Source organism: Felis catus, chromosome D3 (assembly GCF_018350175.1).
Source record: "Felis catus isolate Fca126 chromosome D3, F.catus_Fca126_mat1.0, whole genome shotgun sequence".
In the NCBI taxonomy this organism is placed as follows: Eukaryota; Metazoa; Chordata; class Mammalia; order Carnivora; family Felidae; genus Felis; species Felis catus.
Genome location: NC_058379.1, coordinates 11,323,881 through 11,346,765, shown reverse-complemented (window position 1 = coordinate 11,346,765; position 22,885 = coordinate 11,323,881). Strand labels below are relative to the sequence as shown.

Here is a 22,885-nt window from a genome sequence, read left to right as displayed (position 1 = left end):
CGAATAACCCACCGCGCTGCCTCAGTGTTCCCAGCGCTGCGTCTCCCCACCCCTCCGTCCTGGCCCCTGAAGAGCATGAGACCAGAGGCGCTGATCAATCACCGGGACTTTAAAGGCCGCCGGCTTCCATCCCCCGTGTCCTCCGATGTTTCTCTTAGCTACATGCTAACACCCGTTTGTTTAGAACTCGCAGCCCATACATCTCGGAGAGGACTTTGATCCCTGGCAGCTGAGTACGTGTGAGTGAGGCAGCGTCCCAGGGGCAGAGAGAGCCGGGAAAGAGGGCAGGCTGGGCTTGCCTCTCTCATGCCCTCTGAGCTTGGCATTTCACCACCAGCCACCCCGCCCCCGGGCCCCATCCCCGCACACTGCCCTTAGAGCCAGAACCAGGAGCAAAAGCTGAAGCTCCAAAGTCAGAACGTCCTGGGTTCAAACCAAAGTATACACTTTCCAGCCACATGACCTTGGGCAAGTCCCTTGACCTCTCTGGGTATCACTTTGCTTATCTGTTCCATGGGCACAATAATCGCTCTTGAAGCCAGTACGTCGTGTAGGAATAAATAAGTTCACGCACTGGGGCGCCTGGGTGGCTCAGTCGGTTTTGCATCTGACTTCGGCTCAGGTCATGATCTCGTGGTCCCTGAGTTCGAGCCCCGCGTCGGGCTCTGTGTTGACAGTGCGGAGCCTGCTTGGGATTCTCTCTCTCCCTTTCCGTCTCCCCCCACTCCCCACTTGAGCTCTCTCGCTCTCTCAAAATAAATAATCTTTAAGAAATAGTGAAAGCCCAGGGAAGTCACTTCCCCCCTTTAGAGCCTCATCTCCTCATCTATAAAATGGAAATCAAGTAGTCCCGCCTTGCGGGGGGTTAATGTGAGAACTAACTAAGGCAGTAAGTAGGTCGAAGCGCTTGGCACAGTTCTCGACACATTGCGATCACTCAACAAACATGACCTCCACCGTCAAAATGATCCGTTGGCTGTCGGCACCGCCGTCGTGGGATGCCGTGTATCCGCCGACACTGCCTCCGACTCTGAGCAGATTCCCGTCAGGAAAGGATAACAGTAACACTGAAGAAAAGCTCACAGAGCTGGGGAGGGCGGTGAGGCGGACCATGTGGGGAAGAGCCCCGTGCTATGGTGATCCCGTGAGCACAGATGATGAGATGGCCATGGGGTCATTTGGCTTAACTTTCACTCCGTTTCCGTTTCCCTGACCTGGAACCTAGGAGCCCCCCCCCACACACACACACACAACCCCACACACCCAGGGATGCAGACATGGCTTCAGGTGTGGACATCTACGAGGTGGGTGGAGAAAGCCACATCCTTTCCCGGCCTCACTGAGACGTCCCCGTTTCATGGAGGGACCTTCGTCATGACCGTGTGAGACGGCGGGAGCAGGGAGGTTTTGATTTTATTCCTGTCCCTCTCTTTCCAGCAACCACGTTGGGGGAGGTCTTCTCAGGTGGCCGTGCCCTTCTCCATCCCCACCATATCCCAATCCGAGGTGCCATCACCTCTCACCGAACAGCTGTGGCAGCCTTGTCCGTGGGCTCCTTGTACAGAAAAGAAACCCCCCCTTCTTCTTCACTAATAGGACGCTGGGTTCACCTGAAAAGACTATTTCCCAACATCCCTTGCAGCTTGGAGAGAGCCACGTGGCTGAGTTCTGACTGATGGTTGGTGGGTGGAAGCTGTTGGCGAGGGGGACTTCTAGGAAGACTTCGGAAGGTACCCGATCCTGTTGGCAAGGATTTTTGCCCTTCCCTCTTTCCTCCTCCTTCCTGCCTAGAATGTAGATGCGTTAGCTGGGGCTGCGTGGCAACTTCCTTATCACTGCCCTTCCATTTTCAGTAAACGTAGCCTCTACCTCATGGTCCGAAATGGCTTCCCCAGCTCCTGCCTTCATGCCTCCATTCCAACCAGATGGAAGAGGGTTGGGGGGGGGGGAAGGGGAGTCACGGACTACAGACAGGCGGCCTACGATCCCAAACCGACCCATGGACTCGACGGATCGATTCATTGATTGATTGGGTTCACAGAATTTCTGTTTCTTACTTTATCAGTTCCAACATTCAAAGGCCAGGAGAGGTCATGTGAAAAATCTAAAATTTCTGACATTTTTGGGGAAAAATCCGAAGATCTTTCAATAGCGGGGCTGCCTGTCCACATGCCAACACCTGCAGCAGCCGGGAAGAGCCACCCCCGTTGGGTGACCCACTTAGGCTGGCGAAACTCACCACCTTCACCCTCACACAATTCAGCGTGCAAATGAGCGTGGGGGGCGAAAACGAAAACAAGGGTGTCTCCCCCCCCCCGCCCCCCCACGCAGCTCCCTTCCCAGGGAGAGAATTGTGGCTTCACCTCCCAGACACAGACTCCCAAGACAAAGATTTGAATGAAAGTCTTTTATTTGGTAGTGGATGCCCAGGAGCACTGGCTGGGGAGTGGGGAAGTAAGAGAGAAGAGAGAAAGAGAACAATGCCCGGATGGAAATGAACTGATCCCTGCTGGAAAGGACTTCGCCATTTGGAATGGCGGGTACAGTGCCGGGGGCCCATGATAAGTTCAAGGGCTCACAAAAAGGTTTTAGTGTTAATTTTTTTTTTTAAATCGGGAGGGGAAAAAAAATGAACGTCATAATAATGAACAGAAAGGAGTGACTGCAGCCTGGATTGTATTTATCTTTATAGCAACACAGTCATAAGACAGGTGTATGATTATTATAAGAGTTACATGACTATGTATCATGTTACACATAGTATAGCATATATAACTATATGGCATATACTATGTATATATATATATATGTTATGTTCCCTGTTATATTATGTATACATAAATATTGCATAAAGCCTGTGCAGTTACATTTATACACACACACACACACACACACACACACACACACACACACGTATTATATGTGTAACATGTGGTTATACGTAAAATATATGCATCCTTTACGCACAGGACATATACGTGTGTGCGCGCGCGCGTGTGTTTTAATGGGGAAAGATGCCTCAAAGACAAATGTGTCCCGATCCTACAGGACTCGTGAGGCCTGACGTGGCCCCGTTACTGATGCGGACAGCTGGGGTTCAGTCTAGCTGGAAGTCTGGGGAGACTGTAGAAAACACCTGAGCTGTCCTCTTTCACCGAGGGATGGGGAATGTGGGCTGCTTATCCATTCACATCATCGTGATCCTGAGAGCCTGCCTGGTGCCAGGGTGTTGGTAGGAAGCCCTTGGGGAGGGGGGATGCCAGCTCCACAAGAAGCGGGCAGGGTGTAAGTGCCCAGAGAAGCCTCTCTTGTAGACATCATCGCTGCCAGTTTCCGGAAGTCATCTCTGCATACATTGGCACGTGTGTGTGGACACATCTTTATACAAGTGGTAGCTGAATAAATGTATACATGCATGAAGCCATCACCAGGAGACTGGTTAGAGCAAAAAATAAAAGTGTGCAGAATGGGTTTTACACCAAAATAGAATCATGCTCTACATAACGTTTTGAAGACTGCGATGAGTATATATTGGACATCTTCTCATGGCATTATTTTTACGAGTTCAGTGAACTCCATTGTGTAGATACACCATGGTTTAAGAAAATCTTTTTAAGGTTTGAAACAATTCTGGACTGTTGGGCATTTCTATAGCTTTGACTTTTCACTATTATAAACCATACATAATTGAAATTTTCAAATATGTGTTAAAAAGTATTTCCTTGGGGCTCCTGGGTGGCTCAGAGGGTTAAGTGCCTGACTTCGGCTCAGATCATGATCTCACTGTTCTTGAGTTCAAGCCCCGCATCGGGCTCTGTGCTGACGGCTCAGAGCCTGGAGCCTGCCTCGGATTCTGTGTCTCCCCCTCTCTGCCCCTCCCCCACTCATGCTCCATCTCTCACTCAAAAATAAATAAACATTAAAAAAAAAATTTAAGTACTTCCTTAAAATAAGCCCCAAGAAACGCAACTGCTGTGAAAAAGTCTCCTGATGTGGTTTCCAAATAACCTTTCCAGAAAATTTTGCACGACCTTTCCCAGACTCTTACAAAACTGTCCATTTCCCAACACCTTCACCAATACAGATTATTATATTCTTTTGTTTTTGTTTTTTTTTTTTTGCTGAGTCGGAAACCATAAGCTCATCAGTGAAGGTGTCTTCGGGAGAGTTCCTAAAGCACCACAGTGGGGGGCGCCTACGTTGTCTTTGTAGAAGACGGGAAAACCCACCCAAATAGGGGGCTGTCCTGGAAAAATGGGAGCTCTTGGCCAGTTACAGGCCCGTGCGGGGCATCGAGAGGGGCGCTGGTTATGACCCACTGACCTTCAACCCCGACCGAGGCCAATCTGCACGGACCCCATCACGCAGGCCTCCCGCGTCTACCCTTCACCTGTCAGCCGGTTCAGCCAATGGGAGGCACCATCAAGCGCTGGGAGGCAGGCAGGGGACGGGGCACTTAGACCTCCCCCGTGCCCAGCGTGACAGTGCCACCAGACAGTGGCTGTGCCTCCCTGTGCCCTCAGCTCCCCTCTGGGCAGTGACCCTCCCTCCCTCCCTCCACCCCTTTGGACCTGCAGAAGCAATGGCTCTATATTAATTTCCTGTGCCTGCTGTCACAAATTGCCACAAATGTGATGATTTATTGTCTCATGACGGTTCCGGAGGCCAGAAATCGGAAATCGGGATCGCTGGGTGGAAACTGAACGTCCATCGGGCCACCCGGCCTGCGTAGGCTCTGGGGGAGGATCCGTGCCTTCTCTCTTCCGGCTTCGCGCTTCTGGCTTCTCTCTTCCGGCTTCCGGTGGCCGCGAGCGGTCCCTGGCACGTGGCTGCTCGGTGCGGTCTTCGCCACGGTCGCCTTGAAATCGCCCTCTGCTCCGTTTCACATCACCTTCTCCCTTCTGTAAGAGCACATGTGACTGCATTTCGGGTCCACCCGGAAAGTCCTGGATCATCTCCTCTTAATCTTAATCACGCCTACAAAGGCTTTCTTTTTTTTTTTTTTTTTTTTTTGGCCAGGCAAGGTAACCTCAAGTTTCCGGGCTTATGGTGTGCATCTCTAATGGGGTGCCGCTTCCCAACCTGCCATGGATCCCACTGTCACGGGTCCTGGTCCAGGGTCCTGGTATCCTTGGCATCTCCTGACCCCGCCCAGGACTATGGAGAAGGCCTCTACATCGAAGTGTCTTCAAGACCACGGTGACCTTTTCCCCTGCTTGCTAACCTGACCAGCACAGTGTCCTTGCCTTCCTTCCTAGACAGGTAACTCTCTTGTTTGTCTTCATGTAGACACTGTGGGCCTTCTTTAATTTCCCCTGGGGTCAAAGCCATTTACTTACGCAGAAATATTTACAGACAAACCTATAGCCAGAGGCTGTTTAGCAGGGTTCTGGGGCAAGGAGGCAGGGTTCTGTCTTCCTAATGGAGTGAAATCAGAACTAATCTCCAAAAACTGCGACCAGGCCAGATTAGACCCATATCTCTGCTGCTCCTGCAGGCCTGTGGACGGCGTCCTACTCCTGGAAACTTCCAGCTTGAAATGTCCTCCTTTTTGCCCTGCTCTGCACGGGTTTATACGTGATCCTCTCGCGCCCCCTGCTGGCCGGTCTGTGGAATTGCAGGCAGCCCTTCTGGCTTGGCCGCACAAAGACCCTCCAAGTGAGGATAGATACCTCCCCCGCACGAAGGAAAAGGAAGAAAGGCGGGAAGGGTTGTGGAACACCACCGGCATTTAGCACTGAGACACGAAAACCTAAAACCAGTAAAGAGGAGGCATCAAGCTTGACCCTGACCTGAGTTCTGGGAGCGGCTTCTACGCCGTGTGCCGCAGTGAATAGGACACAGGCTCTGATTTCTCACCTCCTACTTCCTGAGTGAGCTTAGTTGAGTCACTTCCCGTGTCTGTGCCTTAGTTTCCTCATCTGTAAAATGGAGTTAATAAATGTACCCACATCACTGGGTTATTGTGAGGTTTACATGAGCCAGTTTAGGGGCACCTGGGTGGCTCAGTCGGTCAAACATCTGACTTCGGCTCAGGTCATGTTCTGTCGGGTTCTGTGCTGACAGCTCGGAGCCTGGAGGCTGCTTCGGATTCTGTCTCTGTATGTCTCTGCCCCTCCCCCACTGCATCTCTCCCTCAAAAATAAATAAAAACATTTTTTTTTTTTTTTAAAAAAAAGCCTTGCGGGGCGCCTGGGTGGCGCAGTTGGTTAAGCGTCCGACTTCAGCCAGGTCACGATCTCGCCGTCCGTGAGTGCGAGCCCCGCGTCAGGCTCTGGGCTGACGGCTCAGAGCCTGGAGCCTGTTTCCGATTCTGTGTCTCCCTCTCTCTCTGCCCCTCCCCCGTTCATGCTCTGTCTCTCCCTGTCCCAAAAATAAATAAACGTTGAAAAAAAAAAATTAAAAAAAAAAAAAAAGCCTTGAAAATGTCCATACGTGCACTTGCATAAAATATTTATCTGGAGCAAGTGTTGGCAAACTGTGGTCCATGAGCCATGTATTGCCCACGGCATGCTTTTGTATGACCTGCAAGCTAAGTATGCTTTTTCTATTTTCGGAGGGTTGACACCTAAGCAGAGGGAACAGAGTGACGGTGCCTTAGAGTCACTAAAGTAAATCGGGGCCAGCAGTTAGCAATCTGGCCCCTTGCCTTGTCATTAACATTTTACTGGAATAAACACAGCCACACTCATTCATTTATGTATTGTCTGTGGCTGCTCACGATGGTAGAACTGAGTGGTTGTGACAGAGACTTTCATGGCTCATGAAGCCCAAATAGTTCGGCCTTTACAGAAAAAGTGTGCCACCTGTTGGCTTAGGAGATCGTTACTAGGAAGGAAGGAAGGAAGGAAGGGAGGGAGGAAGGACGGAAGGAAGGAAAGAAAGGGAGGCAGACAAGGGTGACTGGCCTGGGATGCTAAGGGCAGGCACCTGGAGGGGGTGGGAGGACCACAGCAGTTCAAGTTCATTCATTTACCACAAACAACTGTTTTTATGCAGTTGGTACCGCTCTCCCGCGTGCGCCCAGCGTCGGGACATCCTTGTGCATGGGGTTCTCAGGACACCAAGTCTGAGATGGAGTTTAGTATAAGCGGGCTCATGAGGGGGTGCTCTTGGGATCCGGGGGGAACCCGGGCAAGGACAGGGAAGGAGCAGGAAGGGCCGGAAGGATGAGCCCGGCTGGACTGCAGTGTCAGAAGAGACCTCGCAGACCTCGCAAAGAATTTTGAAGAGCGGCCAAAACTCCGGGGTCGCCCCTAATTAGGGCAAGGAGGCCGAGACTCTACAACCCCCCACACCAAGCAGTCGGTGGATCGAGGCCAAAACGGTGGGGTAGGACCTGGGGCAAGGCGGCTCTCTGCAGCCGGGGAGAGGCTCTGCAAACAGTCCTTCAGGGGAGGGGGCTGCCATCATCCACCGCGGTGAGCAAAAGCAGACACAGCCCCCGCCCGCTGAGGAGAACCTTCTAGGCGGGGCAAGTGTTAAACCTGTAGGCAGGCAAACGTCTAGGCAGTTACAAGCCGCTGGGGAAGGTGGCGGGTGCACTCAGAGTCAGTGTCGGCCGGGACCGAATGTAGATGGACGTGTCCTCTCAGGCTGAGGCCCAAGGGATGAACTGGCCTCGATCAGGTGAAGAGTTGAAAGAAGAATTCGGCGGGGGGCACCTCGGTGGCTCTGTCGGTTAAGCCTCTGGCTCTTGGTTTGGGCTCAGGTCATGATCTCGTGGTTTCGTGAGTTTGAACCCCACATCAGGCTCTGTGCTGACAGCGTGGAGCCTGCCTGGGATTTTCTCTCTCCCTCTCTTTCTGCCCCACTCATGCTGTCTCTGTCTCCCTCAAAAATAAATAAATAAACGTAAAGGAAAAAAAAAAAAAAAAAAGAGCTCAGGACATGCAAAGGCCCTGAGATGACGTGTTAGTGTCCTTGGGCTCCTGTAATAAATTGCCATAAATGGGGGGGGGGGAGGGTTAGAACAACTGAAATGTATCTTCTCACACTTCTGGAGACTAGAGATCCAAAATGAAGGTGTCAGCAGGTGTTCTCTCTGAAGTCTTTAGGGGAGGATCCTTCCTCACCTTTTTCACCTTCTGGTGGTTGCTGGTAATTCTCGGCTGGTGGCTGCCTCCCCCAACCCCTGTCTCCCCCATCAGAGTTCTCCCTGTGTGCGTGTGTCTTCATGTGACCTTCTTGTAAGGACACCAAGTCATTGGGGTTACGGCCCACCCTAATTCCAGGATGACCTCATCTCCAGATCCTTAAATTACATCTGTAAAGATCTAATTTTCAAATAAGATCCCACTCACAGGTTCCAAGGGCTTCTAGATATTTTGGGGAGAGATGCAGTTCAACCCATGAGAGGTGAGGACAAGGCATGCATATTTGAGAAGCAGAAAGTGGCCAGTGTGGCTGCAGCTGAGTGGGGAGCAGTGGTCAGTGGTTGGACCTCACAGGACCTGGAGGCCGGTCAGGAAACGAACTCCCTTCTCAAACCAGCCTTTTGATCCTCTGTATGGGAGACAGGGCATCTGCCCACAGGACAGCTGAAAAAATAAGAAAGGACAACGATTCTGGTCTTACCCCCAGATCATCCTGTCTCAGGCCTCCAGGCCAGGTTCAACAGGCACTGGAATTTGGAGGCACCGGAGCCTGGGATAAGACCCCCCGTGGGCATATCTTCTTAGAATGGGTTCAGTTTCCCCCCAGCCACAGTCTGTGTGAGGAATGATTTGTGATTTCCATGTGCCTCCAGGTGAATCTTTACGGTTCACCACCAAGGGCAAGAAGGGCCCCCCACATCTCCAATGTTGGGCTCCCAGCAGGGCCAAGAGGCAGGGGGATGGGGGGGTCCTCAGCTGCCACCGGTCACAGGTGAGCTACCCGATGTCCACACAGGTGTGGCTCACACCTGGTCTCCTGTCTCAAGTTACCATGGCCTCCTGCATCCATCAAGGTTCCTCTGCAGGTTCCTGGGAATAGGGGGCTGCTTTTCTGGGGAAGGGGATTCTGGGGTGATGGGCAGTGAATGGCCAGGGCCACACTGAAACTGTCAGGTGGTGACATACAGGGTAGCGGTCTCCGGCACCTCCCTTGCCGCCCTTACAGGGAATGGCCACAGGTGAGGAGGGGCCAGAGGAGCCCAGCTTGAACCTGACCTTGGTTTCTACCCTGTGATCTTGAGCTAGTGTTTCCTCCTTTGGGGGCCTCAGTTTCCCTGTGTGTCAATGGATAGAAAGGCAGTCGTCCGGGACTCGTGTAACCCCGTACAAACTAAAATCGACTGCCGCTAAGCCTTTGTAAATACCGTCAAATTTTCTAGAAACCCCATGGGTGATTTATAGATGACAAAGGGAAAACCTTTACGGAAGAGAGCCTGGCAGACGGCCCTTACCCTGCTGACGAGCGTTCCCATCGCCCGCTTTGCGACAGATTGACAGCATAGCCCCAATTCAGTCGTGGGGAAATGCCAGCTGGACCTCCCCTGGGGGACAGTGTATAACATGACTGGCCTGCAGCCTTCGGAACCATCAGGGGAACGACAGGGGAAGAAACACTGGTGAAATCTTGGCAGATTAAAGGAGGCTAAAGAGACGTGACAAGGGATTGCCACGTGTAATCTTGGGCTGAATCATGGACCAGGGGACAAAATGGTGGTTGAGACGCTGGCTGAAATTTGAATACGCGGTGTTAGAAAAAAAATTATTATATCAATGCTAAACATTCCTGAATTTGATTGCACTGTGGTTATGGACTGGATCTGGGGGGGAAGAGTCTCAGCGTGAAGGGCCATGATGATTACAACTAGTTTTGTAATAAGGATAATATACAGAGAGAGGTAAGTCAAGTGGGCTGAATGTTAATCCTCAGTGAGCCCGGTGAGGACACGTGGGTGTTGACAGCCATTACCCAATTTTATAGAAAAGACAACAGGCTCAGGGATCAGCACTTTGCTGGGGGCCACCTAGCCAGTATGTGGCCAGCCGGGATTCTTAGAAGCCCCAGCCTCAATCAAGTCCCCTGGGGAACCACACCCTAATTCTCAGAATGCTCACTGCACTTGGAATTCGTTGTCTGACGTGGGATCCCCCATGAGCACAGGGACGGCGCTTGTCTTGTTAACGGCTGTAGCCCCAGTGCCTGCACGGGAGTCACTCAGATATTTGCTGGGCTGCATTAGACTACTAGGTGTCAGGATCCCCAGAAAAGCTGCTGTTGGAAGAAACGGGAACGCTTGGAACGGAAATGAGAACCTCCGCGGGGGAAAAACTGAGGGCATTCGAATAAAGCACGGACTTGAGTTAATAATAACGTATCAATATATGTTGGATTGTGACAAATGCACCACGCCTATGCGAACGCCCACGCGAACCGCAGGGGATCCCGGGTGCAGGGTGAGTGGGAACTCTTAATATTCTCCCAACTTTTCTGTCAATCTAAAATAACCCTAAAATTAAGAGTTTATTAAATTTTTTTAAGGATACTTTGAAAAGTAAAAGGATTTGACAGGTCGGTATTTATAGATGTGGAACAATCGCTAAGGTGTATTAGAAAGGGCTAAAAGCGAGGTGCTCAAAGGAAAAGGCTCTCTACCCATGTTGCTTCTACATACAGGTCAGCAAACTATGTTCTGGGCCAAATTGGGTCAGCCACCCATTTCTCTATGACCTCACAGCCAAGAATGGTTTTCCCATTTTTAAGTGGTTAAAAAAAAAATCAAAAGACGAGTACCATTTGGGGACCCATGAAACCGATAGGAAATTCAAATGGCAGCGTCCATCAATAAAGTTTTATCGGAACACAGCCACGCACACATCCACTGATGTGGCTACTTTCCTGTTGCGACAACCACAAACTTGGCTGTCCCTGGAGAGACAGATGGATGAGAACTTTGGACAGTGGTTTGCTGTAGGAAGGAGAACAGATTGGATGGGGGAACGGGAGTGATGGTTGCTGGATGTATCCTTAAAAATCTAAGTCATTTACCAAAAGACGTTTTGAGAAGGAAGGTGGGTTTCGCAGGGCCCCTGGGAAGGGGGTTGAGACATCTTAAGTAGAAAGGATCATGCCTGAAGGCATTCGAGGCATCCGTTGTTATTTTATTGTATAGAAGCCCTTTCCAAAGGTCGGTCTTCTCATGGTGGGGCAGGTTAGTACCAGGCAAGCAGGGGCAGAGAGAGTTCTCTCTTCTGCACCTTGCTTTTTGCCCTTTCTAACACACCTTAGCGATTATTCCACATCTATAAATACCGACCTCTCAAATCCCTTTAATTTTCAAAATATCCTTAAAAAAGATTTAATAAACTCATTATTTTAGAATCATGTTTAGATTTACAGAAAAGTTGTGAGACTATTAGAGTTCCTACACACTCTGCACCCAGGTTCCCCTGCTGGTTAGCATCCCCATGGTCCATTTGTCACAATGGAACCAAAATCGATACAGTATTATTAACTAAAGGGCATGCTTTGTTTGGATGTCCTCAGCCTTTCTCTTTCTCTGTCCCAGGATCCCATGTTACATTTAGTTGTCCTGTCTCCTCAGGCTCCTCCTGGCCGGGACAGTTTCTCAGACTTCTTGACAATTTTGAGGAGTCCTGATCAGGGATTTTTTTTTTTTTTTTGGATGTCCCCCACTTGGGGTTTATCTGATGTCTTCTCATAATTAGACTCTTCATGTGGAGGAAATCAAGACTCCAATCTCCTGTCCTCTCTCTATCCTGCCTCTACCAAACCCTTCCAAGTCCTTCCCGCAGCCTTTTCCCCCTGGGAAGGTAACTCCCTCACGATCCAGACACAACTTCCCACAGTCCCCAGCGCACTCATGATGGCAGCTTCGGGTAGAGCCTGCTTAGACCTACCTGATTGTTAATCCTTGAGTGTGATCAGAGAGGCCGGTCTGGTGGGGCCCGGGTGCCCCCAGATTATATTTGCTGGGAGAGAAAAGGAGGCAAGAGACAACCTGGCAAGGAAGGAGAACAGGAAGATTAATAATAACGTTACAACGTGGCTGTTTATTAAATGCACGGGGATATGCAATACAACCCAGGAGCAGTCCCTCCGTCCCGGACATGTGGCGACCATATTTTCCTGGCCCAGCATTGGGACACACAGATTGGCAAAGAGCATTCGATTTCTTTTAATACCTTTGAAAGACCTTCTGATTTGTGAATTTCTTTAGGGAAGGCTACGTTTAGTCGCACATTTTAATAAAGGCAGTTCATGAAAATAATAAAATAAAAGTACATGAAGCCAGGACTGGTGGGGCAACCCACACTTGCCCTCTCATAAAAGGCTAATATCCTGGAGCTGCCTTATAAAGCCTGCTTCAGCCCCTCCTGACCAGGGTCTCTGTGTGCAGAAAACAACCCCCTAATTGTCATTTAATTAAAGAGCATTTTCACGAATATCAATAAATATCTGCTGAATAAAGTGACCCCTTAAATCATCCACTCTAGGCGTGTGTGAGGGTACATTTTTACATGTGTATGTGTGCTTTCCTGGGAAGGGACTACAAGAGGCGGAGAGGGCGAAATTCGACCTTCCAAGTAACCCTCTACACAAAGCAAATAAATCCTCATGAAGGGGGTTGAATAGTGTCCCCCGAAGAGATACACTCCCATGCCCTACACCCTGGAACCTACCAATGTGACCTTAGTTGGAAGAGGGTCCTTGCAGATAGAAAGTTAAGGATCTTGACGTGAGATCATCCTGGATTTGAGATGGGCTCTAAGCCCAGTAAGAGAAAGGAGAGGGGAGTGGATTTGACACAGATGCACAGGGGAGAAGGCATTGTCAACAGGAGGCAGAGACTGGAGGGATGCCGTCACAAGTCACGGGCCACCTGGGGCCACCGGGAGCTGGACCAGGCAAGGAAGGATATTCCCCTAGAGACTACCAGGAGGGTGCAGCCCTGCCCACACCTTGATTTGGGGTCTCCTGCCTCCAGAACTGTGAAGGGATACATTTCTGTCAAGTCACCACGTTTCTGGTAATGTTACAGCACCTGTAGGAAACCAACGAACCTCAAAATCCTAGCTCTTAAGACTACTTAATACTACTTAATATGTCACAGCTCTGTGACTTTGAGCAAGCTGCCTTAATCTGGTTCCCAGCGGGCTCGCCCGCAAAACAGACATGTTTAGTTCCAATTGACACGTTCTAATACTTACAAGTGACGCTCTCATAGATTCATGGTGTCTGGCAGCCTTTCTGAACCTCAGTTTCCTTATCTCTGAATGGGAGGCAAGCATCCCTAATCCTTACCGCCACCCCCCCCCCCTTCTTCGGGCTGTTTTAGGATTCAATAATAAAAGAAAATACAGAAGGGGGCTAAAACGACTTCCGAGTGTTCCCCAGCACTCAAGCGCCCAACCCGCCACACGCAGACCCCAGCCAACCAGCGCCCCCGGGCGCCTGCGGGGCCACGGGTTTCTACGGGCGAAAACAGCCTGCGCATGCGCAGAATGCAAGCGCTCAGGCCCGCCCCCTTGAGGGGTGTGACTTCCTTGGGTCGCTCCGGTTCGGCCACGCCTGCTTCCGGAGAGGGCGGGCTTACGTCTGAAACACGTGATCTTGTTCCGGCTCGCCAAAGATGGCGGCCCCCAGAGCGGGAGCGTGAAAGTTGTTGGTGAAAGACGCTGTCCACCTGCGCTGGCATCGCAACCCAGTGGGGACCGTGCGCCATGTCGCGACTGATCGTGAAGAACCTCCCGAATGGGGTGAGTGCGGGGCCTGGACTTGAGAATCTGAAATTGGGAGCAGCCAGTTGGGGGCTAGGAAGGAGGTGGCTGGGGAGAATTGAGGGGCTTCGGCCTTGGGGCAGGACTCAGGACGTATTCGAAACCCAAAAGGGCAGGATCGGTGGCAAATCCCCCATTTGACGGGAGAGGGGGACAGCGAGCGCTCAAGGTTCCACAGCCGGTCCGAGGGTACCTGACTTCCATCCCCACAACTTTTCCGGCGGAGATGCCAACACCCCATGTGGGCTGAATGCTCTCTTCCACAACCCCTTTGGTCCGATCACGTTTTTTTTTTGTTCACTTGTGACTGGGTCGGACCCTGCACTTGTATTCATCTCCCACTCGGGAAACTGTTGGAGAGGCAAATGGGGAGTATTAGGTTGAGGACCTGCGTTACAATCCTGACTCCCAACTTTAGGGCCAGTGGGCGTAATTTAAGGAGACTGAGTGCGTGTGAAGGGCTTTAAACCGTTTATCCAATAAGTAGAGAGGGGTGAGCCAGTCACACTTGTCACTGTTTCAAGAGCCCAGCACAGAACCTGGCACGTGGTAGACATTCAGTAAAAACATGTGGAACGAATAAGTGAAGAAACAGCCGGGAAGTAGGTGGTGTCAGATGCCTGGAGGCAGCGTGCCCCAGGGGTTCATCCTTACCTATTTTGCTATAACTTTTGTTGGGATGAAGAGCCCCCACACCGCTGGTGTGGCTAGTAAGCTTGTTCCCAAGATACAAAATGTGCCCTTTGGATGGGATGAGACGTCTTCTGGACTCTTAACTCTAATTCCTCAGGAGCTTCCCTCCTTAGGAGTGACAACACAAAGCCATTTCGGCTTTATTGTGTGTGTGTGTGTGTGTGTGTGTGTGTGTGTGTGTGTAACTCCTCCCCCCCCCCCCCCAGCAGTTGTGGGGGACCTATGACAGGATTTTAAGAACTCAAACACTACAAAAAAAAAAATTTCAAACAGCGCAATGGTGTATGAAATGAGAAGCAAAATCTTTTGCTCCATCCTGCCTCTGTCTTTCTGTCCAGGAGGAATCATCTTCCGTGGTTTGTTTTTAGGACTCCTCATCGGTGTTTCTTCATGTCTAAATAGCGTGCTCTCTCCTCCGTTTCGTGGTCTGTTTACCTCAGTGACTATCTGCTGACCCTCCCCTAAGCAAGATGAGGAATTTTGATCATCTGTTTTTCCCTAACTGTCTGTTATATTATTTTTAATTCTTCCATTGTTTACCCTAAGGAGTAAACCTTCAGAATACATCTTGATCCATCCATCTGCTTTAGGCAGTGTCTCTTGGTGCCTCACGGTGATGGCTGAGGACTTTAGCATGGCTACCCTCCCAACTTCCGTCTCATTGGGCTTCTTCTCTCGTTGGACTGACTCTCTTACCCTTGCTTGTCTTGTCTGATGAATGAAAGAATTCACGAAAACCAATGGTAGCAGTAGCTGACGTTTTGAGAGCTCGCTGTGTCCCAGGCACTGCACTAGTGGCTTTCGGTTAAGTAACTCATTTATTCCTCAGCAGAACCCTACAAGGTAGCTTCCGTGATTACACCCATTTTAAAGATGAAGCGACCGAACTACAGCAAAGGAGAGTGATGTCCCTGAGGTCGCACACAGCTGGTAATTCAAAGAGCAGGGATTGAATTGAGCAATCTGCTTCTAGAAATGTGTGTTCCTGACCCCTTCACCGTACTGTCTCTCATTGCACGATAGCATACACTTTTCTTAACTCTTTCCCGACACATATTTAGTAGTGAGCACTTGTTATGTTGCCGACATTGTAGATAGTGGGAGATAAAATTCAGTCCCCCCCCTCCTCCCCTCTCTTAGAGCACGAGCAGTCTAGCAGAGGAGATCAGGAGCAAAATCACTGTGACATAAGGTCAGGGATCGAAGTAGGACCCCGTGCTGTGTGAGCACAGGCGGCTTGGTTACCTGACCCACCTGAGGAGTCCGGGAGAGGCCTCCTGGGGGAGATGACTGAATTGAGAATGAGGGGTTAGCCGGGGCCTTTTGGGAAGATTGCACCCATAGGAGACGACCAGTAAAACCTCAGAGGTGGGAGTCGGGGAGGGCTTTGAGAAGTTTGGCAAGAGGTGGTACTGCAGGGGTGGGTCAGGCCGGGTCGTGGAGAATCTCGTGTTTTACCTTAGCGGCTTCTCCATGAGCCTTTGGCGTCCGAAAGTCGCCAAGAGGTTTTGGACAGAGGAATGGTGGGGTCAGACTTGCGCGTGGCTCTTCCCAGGTAGTGGGGGTGATGAATTTCACTGCCTTTTATGTTCCTGAGCTGAGTCACAGACCTCGAGCCTGTAGACCTTGGGTAGACCATTGGTCCTCCACGAGCTTCGTTTTCTCCTCTCTAAAAACGTGGATAATGATCCCTAACTCATAGGGTGATACGAGATTTTAATGATTACAGAGTTATTAAGAACCTGCCTCAGAAAATGTGTTTTCCCTTCCTACTGGGCTGCCAAGGTCTCCAGTGTTTTTAATTTTAGACCTTGTATTGGCTATTTTGGGGGGTTTTTGGTGTCCCCAGTACTACATACACACAGTTCTCCCAGTCACTGCTTAAAAAACTCACTGTGGGGCGCCTGGGTGGCTCAGTCGGTTAAGCGTCCGACTTCAGCTCAGGTCATGATCTCGCGGTCTGCGGGTTCGAGCCCCGCGTCGGGCTCTGTGCTGACAGCTCAGAGCCTGGAGCCTGCTTCAGATTCTGCCTCCCTCTCTCTCTGCCCCTTCCCTGCTCATGCTTTGTCTCTCTCTCTGTCAAAAATACATAAACATTTAATAAATAAATAAAATAAAATAAAATAAAATAAAATAAAATAAAATAAAATAAAATAAAAAACTCACTGAATTGGATGGGTAGCCTGGCTGGAGTGAGGATGGGGGCCAGGAGCCAGTTTCCATACTGTGGGCCCTGTGACCAAATCCTAAGAACATTAATGAATTAGTTTTCTATTGCTATTACAAGAAATTGCCACAAACGAAGTGGCTTAGACAATACACATTGGTAATCTTACAGTTTTGGAGGGCAGAGAACCTTGTTTTTTCTTTTAAATCTTATTATTAGTTTTGAGAGAGCGGGTGCATGTGGGGGGGAGGCAGAGAAAGAGGAAGAGAGAGGGAGAGAATCCCAAGCAGGCTCCACAACACCAGCGCAGAGCCTGTCCTGAGGCTCGAACCCGTGAACCGTGAAATCATCGCCTGAGCCACAGTCAGACACCTAACCGGCTGAGCCACCCCGGTGCTGAAATCCTAAAATCAAGGCGTTGGTAGGGCCGCGTTCCTTTTGGAGACTCCCGGGGAGAATCTGTTTTCTTGCCTTTTGTAAGCTTCTCCAGGCTGCCTGCTCTCCTGGGCTTCTGGCCACCTCCTGAATGGTCAAAGCCAACAGCATGGCATCGTGCAGTCTCTTTCTGTCTCCAACATCCCATCACCTTTTCCGGCCCTGACCCTCCCGTCTCTCTCGTGTAGTGGAACATGGACCTCAGATCCACCCGGATAATCCAGGAGAACTTCCCCATCTCAGGATCCTTAATGTAATCACATCTGTGAAATGCCTTTGCCATCAACAGTCATATACTCAACGGGGCCCAGGGATTAGGATGTGGACATCTACCCTCTACCACAATGAGCAAACACATGTAACCTACCACGTTCATTTCTTCACGCATTTATCCTGACAGGTCTTTATCAGGTGTTGGCTGTGGAGTGGCCACAGGGCTGACCTCCCGAAGTGTTCACTCTCCTTATCCTAACAGGGAATCCCAGGGCCTCGGGGTTTCCAGCCCGGTTTTGCCCCCTTGGCTCTGAGGACTCCCCTGCTCCTCCCTCACTGCGCCCCTTCCGTCCCAGATGAAGGAGGAGCGTTTCAGGCAGCTGTTTGCCTCCTTTGGCGCCCTGACCGACTGCAGCCTCAAGTTCACCAAAGACGGCAAGTTCCGTAAGTTTGGCTTCATCGGCTTCAAGTCGGAGGAAGAGGCCCGATCGGCACTGAACCATTTCAACAGGAGTTTTATCGACACATCCCGGATCGTGGTGAGTCCACTTCCGCCTGCCCGTCAAACCTGACCCCACTTGACCTTCCCCTCTCCGCTCCTGTCCGGAGCCTGGCTGCTTCCGGACCATGCTGCCCCGGTCCACCTCACCGGTGCTCAAACTTCCTGCGTACGATTCCCCTGGAGAGCTTTCTCCGCAGTTTCCGACTCAGCGTGGGGGCGGGGTGGGACTCAGCGTGGGGGCGGGGAGTGCCCACCCGATGCTGGGGGTTTAGAGAAACATCGTGCCCCTGGCCCCGTCCTCATGGGTGAATAGGCCACTTTCAGTCCGTGTTGTCAGCGCTGTGACGGGGAAGCGCCAGGGGGCCCGGGTCCTGGCCTGGGAAGGGGTCAGGAGAGCTTCCTGGAGGAGGAGGTCCTGCCCGTGTCACTCACGTACATCTAATGAGTTGGTAAAACATCCTTAACGCTCTGGTGAGAAGAGAAAACCAGATGTTGGACAAGTGTGTATCTTGCGATCCCATTCAGACAATTCGTATTTTTTAGTTTACAAGTGTGTGATGTGAAGAGAGCCACGTGGAAGGATTTTTACCAAAACGTTAATTTCTCCCTCCGGGTGATAAGGGTTAGGGTAAAAACGGGTTTTTGTTTGGTTGGTTTTTTTTCCACTTGTACTTTCCTCTGTTGATTTAAGTTTCATACATTGAACACATGTCATTGCTACAGAAACAGCAGAACTATTTTGAAAATCCCTACAAAGGGGTGTGGCAGGATGGTAGCCTGTCCCCAGGGGGCAGAGGTGGCCGCCTGGCACTCCTGAGTGTGGCAGAAAGCGTGGCTCTCAGCTCAGGCTGGACACCAAGCACTTCCGGGCTTCCGAGCAGTCGCCCCCCTGTCTCGTCACCCCAGAGCTGTCCTCTGGGGCCAGCTGAGCTTGCCCCGCGGTAATTACAGTGATCCGGGAGGCCGCTAGCTTAGCCTCGACCCCCTGCGTCAGCCACCCTGGGGGCTGGATGGCTAAGAACTCGGGCTCCAGAGCCGACCCCTGTGCAATTAAAAATCCGTGCAGAACTTTCAACTCCCCCCAAATCTAACTACTAATAGCCTACCGTTGACCAGGAGCCGTACTGATAACAGTCAACGTGTACTTTGCATGTTATATGTGTTCTGTGCTATAATCCTACGATAAAATAAGCTAAAAAAAACAAACACGTTAAGGAAATCATGAGAGAAAAGACATTCACGATGCTGTACTGCATTTAGCAAAAAAAAAACAACAAAAAAACTGCATACAAGCGGACCCGTATGGTTCCAACTTGTATCGTCCCAGGGGCATCTGTAGTCCCTGCCGGCCTTTGCCCGTCCTCGCTAAAGTTACCACGGTCACTGCACTTACCCACAAGTTCCATGCACCAGGGAGTCTGAGCCCTCTGCAGGTGGGAGCGACCCCCACCCTCCCCACTTTGAACATCGGAAAGGTTAAGTGGCTGCGACCTTCGACCTGGGTGATCGGGACAGGAGTGGAGACAGGAACTCGGGGGTTGTGGTTCAAGGGTCGGTTGTGATTTGCTTCAGCCGACTCAGCCGGCAAGTGACAGCCACCTTTGTAAAAAGGCCCGGCTCCCCAGGTGCCGAAGGGGAGCGCCCGTGCTGGGCGGGTGGCAGTGTCCCCATCACCCTCTCTCTCCCACGCAGGTGGAGTTCTGCAAGTCGTTTGGGGACCCGACAAAGCCCCGGGCCTGGAGCAAGCATGCCCAGAAAACAAGCCAGTCTAAGAATCCCTCAAAAGGCCAAGACTCCATCTCGATGGAACCTAAGAAAGTGCGTAGAAGGTCACTCCCACCCGCATCTCCGGTGTCAGCAAGGTGGTGGCCCCTGCATGGGCTGGGCGGTGGGAGCGGGAATGGCCAGACACCCCCCCTCGGGTGGTTCCTGAAGGCGGGTGCTCCCCGGGCAATGCGTTCTGTCCCCCCTTCCCCCTCATCTGTGACCCTCACCGTCTGCGACTTCTGTTTGCAGGATGACAAGATGAAAAAGGTAGCGGGTGAGCTGGAGAAGGTGAGTGTGTCCCGTTGGCCGAGAGCGTGGGTGCCCTGGGTGGTGCTGGGCGGGCTGCGGCAGGCTCGGAGGGGGTGAGGCAGCCTGGCAGGCAGAGGTGGGCCTCGTCTTCCTTGCCATGTGTCCGTGGCTCCGTAGTCCTCTAGTCTGGTGAAGGGTACCACCAACTGCCCCCAGGGTCCTCAGGAGGCCAGGGACGTGAGCTCGGCGGATGCCCTCATCCTCCGGGGAGGCAGGCGGGTGCGCCCTAGCTGAGCCTTCTCTGCCTGTCCCCCTTTGTCCCCGGCCCCGGTGCCACCAGCTGAAGAAAGACGCCGAGTTCCGGGAGTTCCTGTCGGTTCACCAGAAGCGGACGCAGACAGCCACTTGGGCGAACGATGCCCTGGACGCCGAGCCCTCGAAAGGGAAGGGCAGGCCTGCCAGTGACTACCTGAACTTCGACTCCGACTCGGGGCAGGAGAGTGACGAGGAGGGGCCTGGGGAGGACCCGGAAGGTAAGGGCATCTGCGTGCGCCTGCGTGTGTCCAGACCAGCAGGGGTGTGACCTTGGGCCCCTCAGTGCCAGACACAGGAGACGACTGTGAGAGACGCTGTCCTCAAGTGGGGGTGGTTATCCCACCCAAGATGCCCTGACCGGGCCTGGTCACAGTCAGTCAAATATTTATGGGGCACCTGCTGAATGCCGGGCATTCAGGACATAGCAGTGAGCAAAAGAGAAGAATCCTGCCCGCATGGAGCCCCCATTCCAGTGGTGGGGAGAGAAACCACAGGAGATGAAGTTCAGTGTTGACGACGTGCCTAAAGACGGGCGCCACAGAGAGAAAGCAGGAAAGGGGGGAGGAGAGCTCCCGGGGAAGGCCTCTTGAGGAGGGGACCGTAGAGCGGAGGCCTGAAGGCGGTGAGGGAGGGCACCTCTGTCCTCAGCAGGGGCCCACGGCCACGTCGGGGCGGGGGGGCGGGGGGATGCGAGCAGGAGCAGTCGCCATCCAGAGTGGCAGTTGGCTGTGGTCGTGGGTCGGGCGTCGATTTTGCATTGAGGCGGGAGAATGACTTCCCTGTGAATTTCAGGCCTGGTAAAGCTTCCGGCAACACTGGAGTCCAGACGACTCGCTGGGAGCTGCTGGGATAGAGCAGGGGAGGCGCGGGAAGGGGGTCGCTGGCAGAGGGAGGAGCGTGGCCAGGGCACAGGGCAGAGGGAAGTGCAGGAGCTCGAGGGGACCCCGCGTGGTTTGGGGTGGCTGCCGGGGAGAAGCCGGGCAGCTCACGTGGGCCTGAGGAAGAGGGTGGGTGTCCCGGGAGCATCTGGAGGCCACTCCAGGAGTGACGGTCCTGTCCGTGCCCCCAGAAGAGTCCCGCAGGCCGCAGTCGAAAGAGCAGGCTGACGAGGGCAGGGCCGGCCCGGGGAGTCGCGTGGCTCTCGACCAGCCGTGGCCCGTGAGATACCAGAACTCCCCGCGGTTCGCCCCGGTTAACGTCACGTGTCAGAGGACCCACCGGGGCTGCCCCCGGTGGCCCTCTGCCGCCCCGGCCCCTGCTCCGCTCACTGCCCCCCCTGCTTTTCGCAGAGGAGGGTGGCCGCGAACCCAGGGCGGCCGTGCAGCAGGAACTGTCCGACATGGACTACCTGAAATCCAAGATGGTCACGTCCGAGTCGCTGTCATCCTCGGAGGAGGAGGGGAGCGAAGACGAAGCTGTCAGCTGTGCGGACGGGAGCGAGGCCGTCCGGCAAGATGGAGGGGGGCGCGCGGCTGGCCTGGAGCAGGACGCGCCGTCCAGGGACAAGAGGCCGGGGGCGGCCGGCGCTGAGGTGTGTGCGTGAGGACGTGCGCGGGCGCTCGGGAGGCAGAGGGAGGACGGGGAGGGGACGTGTGCCCTCGTCCTCGCCATGCTCGCTGCGGCCCCTTTGCTGGCGGCGGGTATCATAAAGGAAAGACCGCTCTGCGGCTCAGCCCTGCCACTTGCTCACCGTGGGACCTAGAGCAAGCACTTCTCCCCTCCCGAGTTTATTTTCTGTGGCAACGTGGAGAGGCCACCTGCCTTCTGGAGCTGAGGGGTGTTAATGAGCCGGTTGAGAGGTCGGAGCAGGTGATACTTTATGTTTCATAGCAGGATAGGCGGGTGTGAGCCCACAGTCGGCAATACCGATGGGATTAATTGAGTGCTTACTACATGCTGGGTACAACGCGCGCTTTGTCGTTTGTCGCGGACTCTTAGGACAGCCTTCTGGGGAGCGGGGGCATGCAGGGATTCCTGTCCCATTTTGTAGGTGAGGAAACCGAGGCTCAGAGGAGGGAAGCGACTTGGCCGAGGTCATGGCTGGGAAGTCGTGGGGTCACGACTGCTGGGCTGCTGGGCTCTGAAGTCTACATTATAAACGTGGGTGCGACCTTCAGGGACGGCCGCCTTGTCCCCCACCAGGGCGTTCTCTCTGCTTAGGGACCCGGTGGGTCGTGTTTGGGCCCCATGCCCTCACCTCCCTATACCCCAGCCAGCTCCCTTCAAGGTGCCACGTGTCCTCTCTCTTTTTCTTTCTTCATCCTTCTCCGTCCTTCATTTTCGGCCCCTTCCCATTGCACATTCCATCCTTTTCTCCTAAAAATGTATACTCCGGACTAATGTCGAGTTCCTAGAGCTGTGGGTTCAGATCTCAGCCCCGACACAGAGTAGCCGTGGGACCCGGGGTGAGGGTGCTTCTCCTCGTCTGAGATGACACTCAGCATAGCAATGGCCTCTGTGTCCGGTTTCCCAAACCCCTGTGCCGGTGCACCTGCTGGCCCTGGAAGTTTCAGAGATCAGGAAGATCCCCCTGGCGGTGTGGCACCCGCAGTGGGGTCCGGTCCGTCATCACACACTTCTGTTTCTGCAGTGAAACCGCAAAGGACCCCTCCTGCCCTCAGGGTAAGGGTCGCCTGTAGGTCGCCTCGCATCAGCTGAGGGCAGGTGGTCCTGGCAGGTGACGTCAAGTCAGGGCAAGTTTTGTTGCCAAAGAGATTATAGAAAACCTGCCTTTTTTTCCGGGCGGTTTGGGTTCGGGCATTATAAAGAAGATCCCGAACCCACAATCGTCTAAGGTCGTTTTGAAGATTC

The 22,885-nt window shown here is 52.7% G+C and overlaps 1 protein-coding gene and 1 long non-coding RNA gene across 4 annotated transcripts in view; one reads left to right on the top strand and one right to left on the bottom strand.

Moving 5' to 3' along the window:
- Nucleotides 1-8,302: 8,302 nt before the first annotated feature.
- Nucleotides 8,303-13,459, bottom strand: LOC102899398. Its single transcript, XR_890906.4, has 3 exons — nt 13,164-13,459; nt 11,853-11,953; nt 8,303-8,540 (listed from the first exon to the last, which is right to left on the bottom strand). It is a non-coding gene; the product is annotated as an uncharacterized LOC102899398 (long non-coding RNA).
- Nucleotides 13,460-13,545: 86 nt separating this feature from the next.
- RBM19 (RNA binding motif protein 19) overlaps nt 13,546-22,885 on the top strand; it is a 143,286-nt gene continuing 133,946 nt past the window's right edge. For 2 of the 3 annotated variants that reach the window (XM_006938504.5, XM_019814580.3), the window contains exons 1-6: nt 13,547-13,712; nt 17,598-17,780; nt 19,436-19,561; nt 19,760-19,798; nt 20,100-20,292; nt 21,364-21,605. In XM_006938504.5, coding sequence (XP_006938566.2) covers nt 13,677-13,712; nt 17,598-17,780; nt 19,436-19,561; nt 19,760-19,798; nt 20,100-20,292; nt 21,364-21,605 — 819 coding nt within the window. In that variant the 5' untranslated portion in view covers nt 13,547-13,676. Of the gene's footprint in view, nt 13,713-17,597; nt 17,781-19,435; nt 19,562-19,759; nt 19,799-20,099; nt 20,293-21,363; nt 21,606-22,885 lie in introns of all 3 variants that reach the window. The other variant, XM_045042396.1, reaches the window with a different exon arrangement.